Below are 11,668 nucleotides of genomic sequence, written 5' to 3'. Positions count from 1 at the left end.
GAGAGAGAGAGAGAGAGAGAGAGAGAGAGAGAGAGAGAGAGAGAGAGAGAGAGAGAGAGAGAGAGAGAGAGAGAGAGAAATATAAGGGGGGGACTCACTGGCTTAGAACTTGAGGTGAAGAGGCAGGAAAGAGAAATTTTGAGTAATTAAATTGGAAGAATTGCTAGTAGGATGAGGTCAATTTAGATGCTGGCCTGTTGAAAAGATCTGACCTCAGAGAGTATTATCCATACCTAATGGCTTAGGGAGGAGTGCAGAATTCTAAGTGATTTTTAAGGTCCCTTCCATCTCCAATATTCTGTTTCAACATTCTGTCTTCTAAAACTTCTTTCAGCTCTGACATTCTATATTCTAAAGGTGTACTGAAGTCCCTTTCAGTTCTGATATTTTATTTTATCTTCAAGAATGTATGGTTAATATCCATTACTTTGCCCTCAGTCTGGGTTTATGGCCATGGGGCTATGGGGGTTGGGGGAAGGATTCATAGGAAGTAGAGTTGACATGAACCACCTGGTGAAGAACACTGCATCAGAAAACTAGGTAGGACTGCTGGGATACAGTGTTCCCACCTCCATTGCCAGCCCAGTTACCTATGGAAAACATAAAGTATGGATACCTAGAACTACTTCACAATGATACTCCCAAAGAAATTTTTATTTAATGTGAGAGGTTAACTCTTCATAAATCTTACTGATTTTATTTTGTTGTAACTTTCTGCTCTATTAATGGTGTGTATGCATATGTGTGTGTACATGTGTGTGCATACGTACATGCTGGCACACACACAGAATTGTTTGTTTGGTTTTTTTTTTTAAGAGCTGGAAGGGATCTTAGAGATCAACCACTTTAACCTGTTTATTTTACAGATGAGGAAACTGAAGCCTAGGGAGAAAAAAGTCACTTTATCAAGTTAGCAGTAGAGTCAGGTTTAGAATTCAGATCTACTCTAAGAGCAGTGTTTTTTCCATTACCTCTACTTGTCTTTCCTGGCTTTTGATTCCCCTTCAGAGCCTAACTTAAAAGCAGCCAATGAACAAAACAAGCTCATAGAATATGAACCTGTTCAGGAGAAGATACTGGTGGGCTTGAATTCCAACTGGTCTTTTTGTCTCAGGTCCCATCTTGTAAAATGAAACAGCTGAATTCTAATCTCCCTTCCAATTCTAACAGTCTGAAACAGCTTTGGTACTGGCACATCCAATCAATTTTCCACTTTCACAGGACTTTTTGGCTATGTAGAACAAGTTCTAGACCTGAAGCCCAGGGTCCAAATGTTGACTCTGACACTAACAAGTAGTGTGACTTTAGGCAAGTCGAGTTAACTATCTGGGTTTCCTCTCTACAAATTAGAGATAACAAGACTTTTACTGCTTACCTAATGGAATAGTTATAAAGAAAAAGCTTTGTAAACTTAAAAACAGGGAACTGAATAAATGTTATCCCTAAGGCCCCAAGAGCACATTGTTCTGGGCCAGCAAGACAGTGAAGTTCCTCCTGACCCCCACTGCTTTGCCTGTTGTCTGCTACTACTAGAGTTGGGGTGGAGGGTGGAGAAGAAAATGGAGAAATACCTTTCTTCTAATTCCTCCCAGTGCTATACACCTAACTTATATATACACCTAATTTATATCATGATTTAGGTTTGCAAAGTACTTTACATATATTATCTCATACGTTACTTGCAAAGGCCGTTAGGTAGGTAAGGTAGTGTAATTATTATCCCCAATTTATAGATAACTTGAGAGACGTTTGGCACATGTGAGCATTGGGGGTGATTTTGAAAAGCCCAGATAAAGCACATGGATTTGGGTTGGTTTTTTTTTAGTTGCAAAAAGACTTTAACTGGGTCTGGGAATGAACCTCAATTTGATAATTTGGCAGGGGAGGTGGCGGGGAAGGGAAGGAGAGAACTCAGTCGACCACAGAGTAAAAGCAGAAAATCCAAAGTAGGAGCCAACCAAGTCAAGTGGGCCCCTCCTTCCCACAGAGAGAGACGCTACTCTGACGGAGGTTGCCAATCCCTGAAAGTCAATAAACCTGGGGCTGTCAGAACTGGGACCCTAAGGGGTGGGGTCCTTGGCCCTTTGGGAGGTGCTGAGGGAAAAAACCCAGGAACTAAAAGGGTAGGGCTGACAGTAGCCCCACAAGAATGTCAGCAAATGAACTGGGGTACATTTTCCCCTCCTCACTTTCAGGCTTTAGGGGACCCTGAAAAGTCAGTGATACCAACATTCTGTCCCCTAAGCCAGCCAGTTCCAGTAATTCCCCACTATCTGAAAGCAAAGTGTGATCAAGAAAACTGCTCCCTCCCCTGAAAATCATAGGCTATTGGGGCTAGAAGAGGCCAAGAAGGTTAGAACTGGAAAAGAACTCAGAACACAGAATATTAAGAGTTCAGAGGAGATCATCCAAACCAACTCACTCATTTTGTAGATGAAGAAACCAAAGATCAGAAGTGGATTTCCCAAGGTCATTCAGGTAATAAGTTGCACATAGCATGTTAAAGCAGAGAATATTAGAACAGGAAAACACCTTAGAGATATCAAGTACCAATCCCTTGTTTGACAGATTAAAAAATTGAATCCCAGAACCTGTGGGGGGAAGGGAGAGGGAAAAGGGGAGAGGAAGCAACATGTTCAAGTTTGCATAGAAAATTAATGTCTGAGTCAAGATCAGAACCTGGGTCTTCCTATTTCCCTGGGGTACCATAGCCCAGTCAGAGCAAAACATTCAGTTGGAAAGGGGCAGGGAGGGCAAAATGTGACGCTGGTCTTCCTTGATTCTTCTGGGGAAGTTTCCTTTGAGATCTAGAGGATTGATCTTGGTTTCTCTAATAGAAGCTACCTAAAGAACTTGATTATGAACTAGGACAGGGTCTTTTCTCTGCAGGGGTAAGAGAATCCCATCCAATCGTTCCCTCCTTCTCACAGAGACAGAGTCTGTCAAGTGGTTCCTGTGCAAGGAATCCACAGGCATACAAAAACATGCATGGCATGTGAGCACACACACCTACAGAGCTATATCCATTCACCTACACATACACAACAGAGAAATTTGCATAGTCATAAAGATTGAAACTCATAGACATTTTTTTTACACACAATACAATCTCACAGAGACTAATTCTTTCATCCACATACAAATGTTCAGAGAGACATACAGAAACCTCTTTTTGCACAGACTCAAACACAGAGAAGCTCTTATTATACAGAGAGACAGATCTACAGATATCCTCACATACAAACAAGCACACAAACATGCTTATTCTCACACAGACCCAGATCCACAGGGAAATATATTTGTATTCACATAAGCACACCCTGGCCAGGGTTGGGGCCCTGGGTGGGTGGGTAGGGGTTACAGAAGAGGTTATGGGCCCCAGAATGACTGTGGTTCTTCAGACATAGGCCCTAACCTACCATTAGAGCCCTTCTCTTTCCATAGTCAGAGAAAATGGATTTCCAAGAGGGAGTCAGGAAATGAATGTGAAATTTTGTTTCCTCCTGAGCCTGGACAGATGGTGAGGGGTGGGACATGGCAACCCTTCTTCCTATTCCCACCCCCATCTTTCACATGCCTTGATACACACAGCACACATTCTCTCATGCCTACCCAGATGCACACACACACATATTCACCATCCCACTTGACACAGTCATATGCCCTTATACACACACACAGTCACACTTATATTGCTGCATACAACCATACATTATACCATCTTGTATGCACACACATATACAAAGGATCCTAGTAGCACAGATGTATAACTTGAAGGGATCTCAGAGGTCATTTTATAGATGGGGAAACTAAGGCCCAGAGAGAGAAAAACTTGCACAGGATCACACACAAGTATTTAGTGGGAAGAACTGGGATTTTAACTCATGTGCTTTGATTCAAAATCTAGTTTTTTTCCCAACACCCCATGCTGCCTCCTCTACATGCCTTAACATACATGCACATACACACCTTGATGTATATATCCCAAACCACCTGATGCATACATAAATGTTCATGCCCTCAAGCAGACATATATACTCATTCTCTCCTTCCAACACACACTCTCACACACACGTGTGCATATGTGCACGTGCACGCACACACACAAACACACTGAGTTGTGAAACAAATCAAGGTTCAAGATTCATTATGCCATAATACCAGTTTGACCTCTGGCCTTTCCCACCAGATGTTGTGGAGAACTCTTATGCACTCCACAAACCCCCTATCCAAGAGGCCTAGTGTTAATGGTGCTGGGAGCAACTACCACAAACACCAAGGAGTTTTTCTATGGGGTATATCAAGGTGACACAAAAGAAGGCACCAACCACTGTACTGTCTTTCCTTCCTGCAACTCAACTTCCTTGGTTAATCCACTTTAATAAATCACTCATTTTAAAGACTCCATATTCTTAAATAGGGCATCTTGTAAATGGGTCAGTAAGTGGAGGCCCTGATTTGTGGGTGACATTGGTCAAGTCATTTCCCCTTTCTGGGCCCTCTGTGTAAAATTAGGGTGTTGGACTATAAAATCTCTACTGTCCCTACCAACTCTAGATTCTATGACAAGCAACAAAGACCATAATGGCACACTCCAGTGATATGCATAGCAAAAGCCAGTAAGAGCCTCCTGGAAAGATAGACAGAAGTCAGGGGGATGTGAAAAAGACAGAGACCAGATTAGACTTTTAGAATTCAATCTTAGCCCATTGACCTTTGGATGTTTCTTCAAATCCATACACAGAATCTCTCTCCCTCTCCTCAGATTCCTTTTAGCTCCAAAGACCTGTTCTTTTAAAAAGACTCCCCTCAATCTCCTTTCTCCTGATTTTAATCCATCCCCACTCAGCCACTAAAGTGATTTTTCTAAAGTGCAGGTCTGATCATATTATTCCCCTATTCAATAAACTCCAGTGGCTTCCTATTGCCTCTAGGATCAAATACAAAATGCTCTATTTGGCATTCAAAATCCTTCATAACCTACACTCTTCTTACACCTTACTCTGATACATATTCTTTGATCCAGTGACAGGCACCTCCTGGCTTTTCCATGGACAAGACATTCCTCTTAGTTCCAGATACTTTCTCTAGCTATCCCCCATGCCTGGAATGCTGTCCTTTCTCCCATCTAATTGCTGACCTCCCCTGGCTTCCTTTAAGTCCCAACTAAATTCTCACCTTCTAGAGTTAGCCTTCCCCAACTCCTCAATTCCATTGCCTTTCCTCTGTTAATTATCTTTTTATCCTGTATATGACTTGTTTTGCATATATTTGTTTTCATGTTGTCTCTCCCACTAGATTGTAAGCTCCTTGAGAGCAGAGACTGTTTTTTGTCACTTTTTTTTTTGTATCCCTATTGCTTAGCACAGTGCCTGCCTGGCATATAGTTGGTGCTTAATAAGTGTTTATTGATTGACTCTGGGTGAGTTACTTGCCTTCTCTGAGCAACAGCTTTTTTATCTATAAAATAAAGAGATTTGACTACTGATTTTCTCAGTCCCTGCTGCCTCGAAACTCTGAAAGTTGCTTCACTATGTCTGTTTTATTATCTGTGAACTGAAGATAACAATCCTATGGGCAGTTCTGTGGTATACTGGAAAGATGACTGGATGTGAAGGCAGAAAAACTAAATTCAGTTCCCAGCTCTGTTGCTCAAATCCCTGACCTTGAATAAGAAATTTAGCTTTTCTGGGCCCCAGTTCCCTCATCTGTAAAATGAGGGGTTTGGACTCGATGACTTTTAAGGACCCTTCTAGCTATAAATATATGCTCCCGTGATCCTACCAACCTCACAGGATTGTTGTAATGAAAGCACTGACTATCATAAAGGGTATTTACCATTACTATCATCATATCATCACCACCATCATCTTGAAAGCCTGGGTAGGGGTGGGTGGGTGTAGGTGGAAGGGAGGATCCTTTCAGTTGAAACCAATCCTTCACTAAGGGGGGAAGAAGCCTCCCCTTTCCCTCATCTGCTAATGTGTAGTGAAAAGGAGGAGGTCATGTGTTTCAGAGCTTGACTAAAATGCCACCCTCCCCCAATCTCCCAGCTTCCTAATTGTGGGGGTGGGGCAGGACTCCAGGATCCTTCCTTCTGTGGGTGAAGAAGGTAATTCTCTTTCCCTAGGTTCCTTAGTTCCATAGCAAATAGGTAGCCCAGCTATCCCTCCCCCATGTAAGTGCTCTGCCCTATGAGTGACCTCTTCCCTGAAGGGTGACCATTGTCATAGTTAAGGTTGAGACCAACCTTGCTTGCCTAAGGAACTACAGGACTGGATTTTAGGATGTACTGAAAAGAGTATGGAACTTGGAGGAGGGCCGATCTGGGTTCCAATCCTAGTTCTGACACTCATTAGCTTAGTGACCTAGAGCAAGCCACACTCTGGACTGAAGTTTTCACATACATAAAATGAAGCTGGACTGAAGTCCTTTTGACCTCTAACAGTGTATGTTTCAAAAGTCCCTTCCAGTGGCAGCATTCTATGTTTTAAATCCCCTGTTTTAGCATTTTGTAATTTTTTGCTTTTTAGTGGGGGGTGGGGGGACTAAGGACAAAAAAGAGGGGATGCAGACTAATTCCTAGGCCCACCAAAATACTCTGCCTTTCAAATATTGGCAAGGAGAGTAGTTCCAATGGCTAAAGCTGATAGCAAATAGATTTATTATAAGTGGAGGATGAGGTTGCTGGGGGCTTAGAGGAAAATATCTTCTTGTCTGCCTCCTCACTCCTCTCCATATTCGGTTCCCTTCCTCCATCCACAACATCTAGCCCTGGGGGATCCTTTTGGAGGGGGGAAGATGGAAAACAATAATCCTGCTGACTGCAGGTGGAGGCATTAACAACTCTTTCTACATCCCCCCTCCTACAAATATAGGTCTCCCTGTTTTCTGACACTTTAGAGTCCTTGGCCATTCACTAGAGCTGTGGGTTCTCAAGGATATAAATTTGCCAAGGGTGAAAAGAGATTGACTTCATTGGTCCCTTGCTCCAGGTCCAACCAGAGAGAGCCTGAGACTCCCAAACTGCTAAAGTCTTTCCTCTCTGGCCCGACCAAAATCCTAGACTCCCAGGTCTCAGTGAGTGGTTCATATATTCACTGATCTCCTTCAAGAGGAAAGGGCCAGAGCCCCACAGAGGGAAGGTGCCCAACCAAGTGCCAGGGAGAGTTCTAAGGGAGACCCCTCCTCTCCCCCCCACTTTATTGGGTTCCCAAATAGAGCGGTATCGACGCTGCCCCATTCCCTAATCCGTCCCAAGAAGCAAAGTGATATGCAACTCCCTTTGGGTGAAACACTAGGGTCCCCTTTCCCCAGTTCAGGCATCCTTTATCTTTTTCAGATGATGTTTTTCAGGTGTCACCTTTCCTTTTTCTACGCTGCTCTCTCCATCAGTCTCTGTGGCCCCGGGGACTACTGCATAACTGAGTTATCTGTCGCCACAAGCTGGTCCCTTCTTGGGGCTTGGCAAGTTGGCTGAGGGCACTGCTGCGACGGCTGCAGTTTGCCCTCTCCCTCTTCCCAGAAAGCGGGTGTAAGCACCCTCTCTTTAGGCACACGGCGACATTCCCAGCCCCCATCCCAATACGAGCTCCTTTTTCCCAGAACTACCAGATTCAGTGATCGAGGCCCCTAGCTCTCCCAGTGCCTCAGTTCCTACCTGAAATAGTCCATTTTGCAGAAGATTTCCTTGTTCTTAATGTAGCAGCTGTTCTGCTGCCGAAGTGACGTGCGACAGACAGAGCATTCCAGGCATCGCACGTGCCAGATCAAGTTGTTGACCTGAACATCGGAGATGGGGGAGAAGGGACCAGGGGAAAAGAATAAAAGAGAGAGTTGGGACTCAGCTTGGACTCCTATGTCCCAGTCCTTCCCTGCTTCTGCTCACAACTCCCGGGAGCAGTGTCTCGTGCAGATTGGGGGGAAATGGAAAGGCAGAACACTCAGTCTACTTGTCACCTGTCTTCCGGACCCAGTTTCTAGTCCCTTCTCTGTTGCCAAATCGTTATGTGACCTTGGAACAGTCAAGTCACCTACTCTCTCTGTCCTGTTTCTTTTTTCAAAAATTATAGTATTTTGACCAGATTTTTAAAAGCTCCCCCTTTTCAACTCTGACATCTTATGTTTTAATATTTTACATTCTAAGGTTCTTTCCAGCTTTGGCATTCTCCATTCTATCGTTGAGTGTTCTAGGGTCCTTTCAAGATCGTTCATTCTATGTTCTAAGGTTCTTTCCAGTTCTAACATACTGTGTCCTACCTCCGACATTCTCTAAATGTAAGGGCACATACCTTGAGCAGGTAGCGATCGAGAATCTCGAGGCCGCAGCTAGAACAGATGTTTTTGCCTGCGGATGGCACCGAGGAGGAGGCGGAGGGAGGTGAGCAGACTGAAGGGGTGCTGGGCGTGCAAGGGGAAGAGCGTCCCTCGTCCTTGTCTAGGCCCCCGGGCAGAGCATCTCCGTCCGACTGAGCCTGGGAGAAAAGAGAGGAGGGGGATAATACTGATTTGGGATTCAAGAAGCCAGTAAGAAGTGCCCCCTCCCCTTTAACCATATTCCCTTTTGGGTGTGGGAGGTGGAAAGGGTGGGGTGGAGATATCAGGACAGTCCCCGTTAACCTCCCTCTGTTAGATTCTGCCCTCCAAGCGTCCTCTGGGGGGAACTGGAGGCAATCATACAGGACCCAGGCATCACTCAACTTTGAGCGGGACCAGAGACCAAAGTCTCCCCCGCCAGTGGAGGGGGTCTGTTTTCGCTGTTCCATCATCCCTCCCCCAGGCCAAGGGAGATCCATCTCAACGAAATTTCTCCAGTTCACCCACCCTGGGGAGCCAGGAGTGGAGAAAGGGTAGAGAAAAGGGAGCGGGAGTGTGTCTGGTGGGGAGCAAGGACCCGGCCGACCTAGGGCCCAGCTTACCATGCTGGGCGGTGCGGTTCCCTCCAGGCAGCGGGAGCTGGCTTTACAGCCGGGCCCTGGCTGAGCCATCACCTTGAGGGGAAAAGATAGAGAGCGGGAGTCACACGCAGCGAGTGAGCAACGGCCAGGAGCCGGCTGTGTCCGCGCTGCGCCTTCCCGCGCCCCCTATATAAGCCGCAGCAAAACAATACCTCAGAACTTTCCAACGGGCATTTAAACCCTTCCCTACAAAAGCGGTGTCTCTTTAATGAAGCAATTTGAATTTGGATGGAATTTTTTTCTCTCCCCCCCTCCCTCCCCGCACTTAACCCGTGGCTCTTGAAGTAATCGCTCCGTTCCCCTGCAATCCACAGCTCTGAAACACACAAACTACCTGCAATTAGAAATTGTCGTAAATGCCCGAGATAAGAGGTATGGAGGGTGTCAATTCCAGCTGTCAATCAGAAAATGGATCAGACCACCCAAAGAATTGCAAATTTGATTTTTTAATGGTAGTAATTAAAAATCGAATTTTTCTTCTCCTCCTGCCCCCCTCCTTTTGCCCCCCGTCTTCTCTGGCACAAAATGCAGTAAGGGAGAGAGAGAGAGAAAGAGAGAAACCCAAGAGGAGGAGGAGGAACAGCCCGGACCCGCACCACGAAGCAGCCAAATGGTCCCAGATTTCAGCCGAGCGGGCGCAGGTTCAAGGTCTCTTTGGAAGTAGGGGTGGGGGCGGTAAGAAAGGGGGTAAAAAAGATAAAAGGGAGAAAACAACATAGATAAAGGGGAAGGGGGAAAGCCATCCACCCCCACCTCACCCCCTTCCCCAACCGAATCCTTCGGCAGCTTGGTATTCAAGGCTCGGAAAAGGGCAGCGGCTTTGGAATTCTGAGCGTTGCATCTCCACAACCCCTCGGCGCATTTGGGTTATTAAGTCCCTATTCAAGCAGACAATACCGAGCTCCCCCCGTCATGATTCCCTGCTCGTGGCTAAATCGCTTTTTTTGAGAAATTCCTCAAACATTTGCATAATGTTTGCCTTTTTTTTTTTTGGATTTCTTTTTTTTCCCCCCCCCCCCCCCCGGCCGGCTCCCTCCCGGGCTCCCCCGCCTGTCTCCCTTCCCCCCTCCCCCCAACCAACCCACTCCCCCACTGGCGGATTCTCTCTCTCCCCCTTGTCTCCCCCCCCACCCCCAAACCCTGGGTTCTTGGCGGGCCGGGCTCTCTTCGGTTCCCCTGCATCCTAGTCACGTTACTGAGGTGACCCGAGCTGAAGGCACTAACTCTCACCTGGTCGGCGGGGACCCCTTCTGAAGGGAGGCGACCGCCCGCGGGCGCTGGGGCGGCGCAGTTCTCATGCTTCCAGTACATGGGCCCGGGAGAGCGGGAGGGGGAGAGCCCGGCAAGGAGCAGCGAAGGACAGGAGAGGAGAGGAGAGCCAGCCCAGCAGGCTGCAGAGCCCCGAACCCCCGCCTCCTCACACAGCCGGGGTCCCCCCAACACCCCCGCCCCACCTTTCAGGCTCCAATCCCCACGGTCAGACAAGTACAGTCCCAACAAACTTGGAAAGGCCCGTGCCCCCGCCCCTGCTCCTCCTTTGCTCCTCCTGCCCTTCTCTTCCTCCTCCTCCCCTTCTTCCCCTCCTTTTTCCTCCCCTTCTCCCCCTTCTTCCTCTTCTTTCCTCCTCTTCTTCCTCTGCCTCTTCTTTTATGCTCTTCTTTTTCTCTCCTCTTCTTAGCCTTTTCTTCCTCCTCCTTTCTTCTTCCCTCCTCCTTTCTTTTTTCCCTCCTCCTTTTTCTCCTCTCTTTTTTCTGTTTTTCCTCCCTCTCCTCTTCCTCCTCCTCTTATGGAAGTGGCAGTTGTTTGATTCTCCACTGGGTTCAAGAAGAGTTCTGGCCTGACCAATCTCTGCTAAGAACAAATCTAGACACAGACACATACCACAAACGCATACATACAGACATATAGATATACATATAAACATAAACTATAAATACATATATGTGCAACCCTCTGCCACCATCTATACTCACCCTTATATACACATACCATTTGTGTCTCCCATCACACATTTGCATATACGCCACATTCACAAATATACTTAACACATGCTTATACTGCTACCATATATTGTTACCCTTAAAATATACACCTAGTGTGTGTCCCACCACAGACATGTTTGCACACACACACACACACATGCTTACACTCTCCCACCACACACAAAAACATAGACACATCGCTCCCCCATATAGGCACTTGTACCCTTCTACCACGAAACACACATAGAAGACATGTATAAATATCCAGACTAATACACACAGTGTCTCCCCCTTCCCCCCACTACCACCATACACTGGCACTGACCAAGACTAAAACTAAGATACCTTAGGCAGATAGACTTAAGGTCAAAGGGCTTGGAGCACCTTCCTCTGGGCCCTTTCCTGGCAAAGGCTAAGGATCAGACTAGATCTCCCCACCCCACTTCCTCACAAGGCTGGGGGAATGAGAAAAGAGGAGACCATCCTTAGTCCTGGGGGTCCTATGGATTAGAGTAGGGAACTTTGAGGTACAACTCCTCCATCCCCCCCTTCCCTCATCTGCCTGCATCTCTCTAGGGAAACTGCTGAAGGCGGGGGATGGAGCTATTCTCCGTTTCTGCGTAAAATAATTCTCTGCTACTCTCCCTTGTGGAAACTAGAGCAATTACAGGCCCCGAAACCTGATGAACACAGATATAGACATACACAACCCCCTAAGGACACACATAC

General features: G+C 46.4%; 1 protein-coding gene across 2 annotated transcripts in view; it reads right to left on the bottom strand.

The window, feature by feature from the left end:
* Positions 1-10,392, bottom strand: part of LHX6 (LIM homeobox 6) — a 37,369-nt gene extending 26,977 nt beyond the window's left edge. For both annotated transcript variants that reach the window (XM_069073752.1, XM_069073753.1), the window contains exons 1-4: positions 10,188-10,392; positions 8,919-8,990; positions 8,292-8,474; positions 7,661-7,782 (exon numbers count right to left, since the gene is read on the bottom strand). In XM_069073752.1, coding sequence (XP_068929853.1) covers positions 7,661-7,782; positions 8,292-8,474; positions 8,919-8,990; positions 10,188-10,268 — 458 coding nt within the window. In that variant the 5' untranslated portion in view covers positions 10,269-10,392. The remainder of the gene's footprint in view (positions 1-7,660; positions 7,783-8,291; positions 8,475-8,918; positions 8,991-10,187) is intronic.
* Positions 10,393-11,668: the final 1,276 nt, after the last annotated feature.

This window comes from Petaurus breviceps, unplaced genomic scaffold (genome assembly GCF_028583685.1).
Source record: "Petaurus breviceps papuanus isolate PSGF00001 unplaced genomic scaffold, PetGlider_PUasm1.0 90879, whole genome shotgun sequence".
Lineage (NCBI taxonomy): Eukaryota > Metazoa > Chordata > Mammalia > Diprotodontia > Petauridae > Petaurus > Petaurus breviceps.
The sequence above is the reverse complement of the archived record's forward strand: the minus strand, read 5'-3'. Positions and strand labels throughout refer to the sequence as shown.